General features: G+C 34.3%; 1 protein-coding gene across 2 annotated transcripts in view; it reads left to right on the forward strand.

Moving 5' to 3' along the window:
- LOC145277478 (uncharacterized) overlaps positions 1-5,439 on the forward strand; it is an 83,014-nt gene extending 77,575 nt beyond the window's left edge. For both annotated transcript variants that reach the window (XM_080128841.1, XM_080128840.1), the window contains exon 14: positions 3,951-5,439. In XM_080128841.1, coding sequence (XP_079984967.1) covers positions 3,951-4,229 — 279 coding nt within the window. In that variant the 3' untranslated portion in view covers positions 4,230-5,439. The remainder of the gene's footprint in view (positions 1-3,950) is intronic.
- Positions 5,440-6,000: the final 561 nt, after the last annotated feature.

A 6,000-nucleotide genomic window follows, 5' to 3' on the forward strand; every position in this document is an offset into this window, starting at 1 on the left:
CCAGTCTGTTAAATCCAAGGTAGCGGCTTGGTTCCCACCAGTTTTGGCAAATAACAAATAGGATCCTGAACAGAAGTGTGCGTTCTATCCCAACCATTATCAATGGACTAGAGGTCATCTCATCAGCGTCAGACAAGGCCAAACTATTTGCAAAGAACTTTGCAGCTAATTCTACCCTATGCGACGAAGGCTATCAACTCCCCATTTTTCCTCCTATAACACAGAACACGCTAGGTAACATACAAATATCCGTGCATAAGGTCGCCAAGCTAATCAAGAACCTTGATTCCAGTAAAGCAACTGGCCCTGACAGCATCCCAATTATAGTGTTAAAAAACTTCAACCAGAACTTGCACCTATACTTACGAAACTGTTTAAGCGCTGCCTTAAGGAGAAGTGCTTTCCAACTCCCTGGAAGACCTCATCAGTTTGCCCTGTATTTAAGAATTCAGGTGATAAGTCATCTCCCTCTCAGTACAGACCAATAAGTCTCCTGTGTGTTATGAGTAAGTTGCTGGAATCCATATTAAATAGAGAAATAGTCAACCACCTCAGCAGAAACAACCTTCTTAGTGACACACAATATGGTTTCCGCTCTGCAAGATCTACCGCAGATGTGCTGACGGTTCTATCTCACAGGATTAGTGAATCTCTTGACAAAGGCTTCCTTTCTAGGGCAATTGCTCTTGACATATCAAAGGCCTTCGACAAGGTATGGCATAAGGGTCTACTTCACAAGATTTCCAGCTACGGTATAACTGGAAATGTTTTCTCAATCATTAAATCATTTCTCTCCGATAGGCTCATAAGAGTAGTGGTCGATGGACAAATATCGGAGGCCTGCAGTATTAATGCAGGAGCCCCTCAGGGGTCCATCCTGGGCCCAACTCTCTTCCTAATCTACATCAATGACCTCCCTAAACACATACTTAAATCATTCGTTGACATCTATGCTGATGACACGGCCATTTACGGCAACACATCAAAGGCTGTAAATGACAAAGTTCCCTCTGATTCTCTCTCCTCTGATCTCGAGCGCGTGGTTCAGTGGGGGAAGACGTGGCTGGTTACCTTTTTAATGCATCTAAAACCAAACTCCTATCCTTACATCATCAACACTGATCCCCATCTGGCATCAATTGAGATGGATGGCTCTCGTCTGAGAGAGGCCCCGTGTTTTGACAAGCTTCTGGGTTTGACCTTTACTCCTGATCTGAAATGGAATACATACATCAAGTCTGTTGCCAAGGTCGCTGGAAAGATGGTGGGATCCTTCTACCGCTCCAGAAGATATCTCACTACTGATGCAATTCTCTATCTATATAAAAGCCAAGTACGTCCAAGGATGGAATACTGCTGCCATAAACAGCCTATCCTGCCTTGACAGAGTACAAAATAGACTTCGTGGCTTAGTGGGGGATGCCCTTTTCTCTACCCTGCAACCTCTCTCCCACAGAAGAGACGTCGCGAGCCTATCCTTGTTTTATCGTTATTTTCATGGCAGGTACTCGTCTGAACTCCAAATCTCTGGTCAAACATTCACGAAAAACACCCGTCTAGCTGAATCCACTGTGAAAAATTTCCCCCACTCTTTATCTGTGTCTAAATCAAAACATGGATTCCATGAACAAAGCTTCTTTCTTAGAACTGCATGCCTGTGGAACTCTGTTCCGTCTGCCTGCTTCCCACCTGACTACAACTTGGATGTCTTCAAGTCCAACGTTAACAAATTCCTAATGAACCGCCCCCTTAAGTAAACACTTCATCAAATCTCCACACTAATGTGATGTACTTGCAATAACCCTTATCCCTGAGTGGCTTCTGGGCCTTGATAAGTGGTGACTGTGGCAATATTTTGGATTCTAATGGGGTATGATCCCGCACAGTCGGACGATTCTATTTATAAACGATGCTGCTAAGAATTGATGAATCAAATAAATTCACGTTCTGCTACCAACCAATCAGAAACCAGAATTGCTTCATAAATATTAAACCTTTTCTGGAGCAATTTCACATGTTCTTTTCCCGGGTTTCGACACGGTAAGAATATTTTGTTCTGTGTAAAGAAAAAAAAAAAAAATTGTTGGCATATTTTTTTTAAACTTTTTTGAAAAAAACCATAGTAGCCAGGGAGACTATTTTTTATATTTGTTGATAAAAATTGAGTTGCTCCCCTTGCTGATCTAGATTTGTCAGTCATCGTTGAAATTTTTTTTTTTTTACATGGGGGTCACCACTTATCAAGGCCCGAAGGCCACTCAGGGATAAAGGTTATTGCGTGTACAGTAATCAATGAGATAGTATTGTAGTAATCATTAGTATTGGGGGTTTTGATAGAGTGTCTAACTTAAGGGGGCGGTTTGTCAGGAGTTTGTTTATGTTGGACTTGAAGACGTCAGGTGGGAAACAGGCAAGCGGCAAATAAATAAAATGTAGCAAAGTATGTTATTATAGTGCTAATAATATGGTACACTAATAAGAAATGCAATTTGGCTTATTAGAGTTAAATGTTATTTAAACGCTCACAAGATGACTTTGTTTAATATGCAGCATTTTCCAACTGAAAGTTTAAAAACATTTTAAAATCAATGCACTTGTGTTACTAAAGATATTGATTATCGGCTGTATTGAACGTAAAATATGTATACAAGACCAAAAATGATTGTTTTTATATTGTTGAAAAATAATTCTGATTCAAATCAATAGAAAATGACTTTATCTTTTAAGTGAATGCGTTTATTTTTTATTTGTTTCATTATTTTTAATTCATATGCTTTGACACCACTAAAACTTACCAGTTCAAATAAGAACTATTTCATAATATTTTACAGAATCGTTTGTAGCACAAATATTTTAAATATTTAATCATTTAAAAAAACACAAAAGTTGATTTTAGTATTGGGATCAAATATTCCTAAATAAAAATTTAAATAACTTGTATAATTTCCAGTAGGATTCTTTTAAATATCTCATCAGAAAGCTGCCAATACTGTCTTTGTAGTCCCATGAACATAATCACAAAATTATTCAAAACTATTTTCAATAGTAATATTCTTAATATCATTTGGCAACGTGCGTGAATAATTATAATGTTTATTGGAGTGAGCAATCATGTTGCTTGTCCTTTTTGAAAGATTAAAAAAAAAAAATTGTTCATAAGTGTTATACACATACAAGGAATTCAATTTAAAGAATTTGTTTGCTTTGCATTATTAATTTTACGATTATCTTGAATAACTCTAACAATCTAGCAATGGGGTTGTTTTATTTTTATGTGGCAGATTTACCCGTTAACGTTTTTCAATACAAAATCAAATCATTTTGGTAAGTGTTTCAGGTATTTATAGATTCATTTATTTTGTAGTTATATATTTTTTTTAATGATTAATTCTATTTGTCTCACAAATAAGATGGTAACAGGTACTACCACTCCTTTAAAGTAGTGAACCTAGCTGTAATGGCAACTAGTTGTAGCCCATCATCCACAAAATTGTCAAATTAACAACTAGACACTCAGTGCCAGGTTGGTGTAGACAGTTTGAGTAGTTAAGGTTGGGAAGTAGGGTAAACAAAACGGAAAAACAAATGTTTGGTAAGAAAACGTGTGAACAGAATGTAAATAGAGGTGGTTGCTAATGCCCTGTTGAAGAGTGCTTGATTTAGCAAATTAGTGTAGTGTCCAGAATCTCTAGTGATTAGGGTTTCGACTTTTGATAACTTTCAATTCTGTGCTCAAAGGAAAAAAAATTGAATTTTTTTTTAAATTTTAATTTTTTGAATGTTACAATCTTTTTTATTTTAATTGCTTGAATGTTACAATCTTTTTTATTTTAATTGCTTGAATGTTACAATCTTTTTTATTTTAATTGCTTGAATGTTACAAACCAATTATAACTCACTAAAGATATGCATAACATAATCTTTATAAAAAAAATTTCTGTATTTTTTAGGGTGCGTTTGGCCAACAGCAAATAACTGTGCAATCTGAAAGTGGCCAAATGGTCACGGTGAATCCCGAAACAATCATTGTACAAGAGGAAGGACAGGAGGTGCTGGTTGCCGATGGAAGTCAGGACCTTTCTGGCAACCAGTATGTCATTCAGTACGTTACTGCACCAGACGGCGTCCAAATTGCATCAGCAGATATGCCCATTGAGGTACACACAACAGACATCCAGACCATTACAACACCAGCTACAGAACTTCATCAGGAAATTGTCCAGAGCTAAGAGAACCTGAAATTCCTGCCTATAAAAATTAAAAATCTCTATTGTAATTATAATAATTAAAGTATTTTGTTTTTTCTTTTTTAAATTTAAAAAAAAATTTTATTTTTTAATAAAAACAAATTGTTCATAGGAAAAACGTAGTTAAATTAATCTAAATTTACAGATCATTTAGCAAACAATTTTAATCAGTGTTTTAGTTTTGAGCTTATGATAAACTGTCAGGATATTTTATTTTCATCATAGTATTGTTTTCCTCTGACCATATGAGTAAAAGCATTACATAGTAGAATTAGTTAGAATAATAAGTTGAGATTTAAAATGGTGCTCATCTAAATTCCCTGTATATTAAAAACAAAAATAAATGAAAATTTGCATAACATACTTACCCGTGACAAAACAAACATACCATATTCCAAAAATCATATAAGTTGGTTATTTTTAAATATAAAAAATCAAATTTTATGAGTAACTGAAGAGTGATTGTCTTCTCTGCCATTTTGAAAAACAATCTAAAAAAGGGAGATAATTCAAACTTGGGGAGATTTATTTTGTAATGCCACACATTTTCATTAATTGCCTAATAATGATTTTCATTATAAAAAATAAAACTACTTGATCAATTTATGATTTTTGGAATATGATATTTTCGTTTTTATCAAGGATATGTACATTATACAAACTTTTTATTTATTTTTTTTTTAATATAGAGGTAATTCTGGACAAGAAATAAATAATCATGCTATGGCAGTCATGTCAAATGTTGGGTTAGCGAACTGCAGATTATTTATCTTGTGGAGAACTATGTACATAATGTCTGTGTAGTAAGATTTACTTGTAATGCCGAAAAAATTTTGATTAAAAATCGACAATCATGTTAGAACTCAGCTCATTAGTTCTGCTGACAGCTGATGTCTGAAGTAAGGCCGGTTTTTACTTGATTGGAATAGAAAATATTTTTATGAGAAATATATTTTAAATAGTTGAGATTTAAATACAAAAAGAAAAATAACTCCTAGCATTGTGGTTGATGGTTGGTCAAACATTTGCCTCACACACACTTTTTTTTTTTTTTTCTTACGATGTAAGAATTTCCAAGTAAGAATTAATTTCTGTGAACTGTATACCTTGTATGCATTTGTTTCTAAGATCGATGTTAATGACGATTGTAACGTCAAACATTCTTTTAAATAAATTTACAATTGTTACATTTCTACTTGTTGCATCCTTTCGATTGAAATGACCACAATCACTACCGGCAATGGAAACTCCTACTCCCTCCCCCTTATCCCCACATAATTTATGGTACTAGACCCTCACTAGGTGTGACTACTCTTTGTTTTTCTTTTTGCAACAATATGTCTATTTTTTATCATCAAAATTTGGAGTATTGCTCAATTTTTGAGATTTTTAGTATTCAATCAAGTTTTCAAATTTATCATGATTTTTAATGATTTAAAGTTTTATATGCTGGCATGTGTTTGACAGCTTTTAGAAAATTAACTTCCAAACTAACCTATCTCTCATTAGGCCTTTATACCTTTTTCTCTAAGATTTATCCCCATCATTTCCTCTCATGTTTTTTGACTTCTTGACCTGATTAACGTGTGTGCAGTAAAAGTGTCATTTTGATTCAGTCTTTTCTAACATTACTCATAGTAATTGGTAAAAAATGAAAAAAAAACGAAGATGCTCAGAGAACGGCTAAAATTATTGATTCTGCCTTCCCCCATCTTGATGTTCAGAAATAAAGTGTTCGATCTGATGATCTGAT

The sequence above is a fragment of the Euprymna scolopes genome, chromosome 6 (genome assembly GCF_053919585.1).
Source record: "Euprymna scolopes isolate OS-2025 chromosome 6, ASM5391958v1, whole genome shotgun sequence".
Classification (NCBI taxonomy): domain Eukaryota; kingdom Metazoa; phylum Mollusca; class Cephalopoda; order Sepiida; family Sepiolidae; genus Euprymna; species Euprymna scolopes.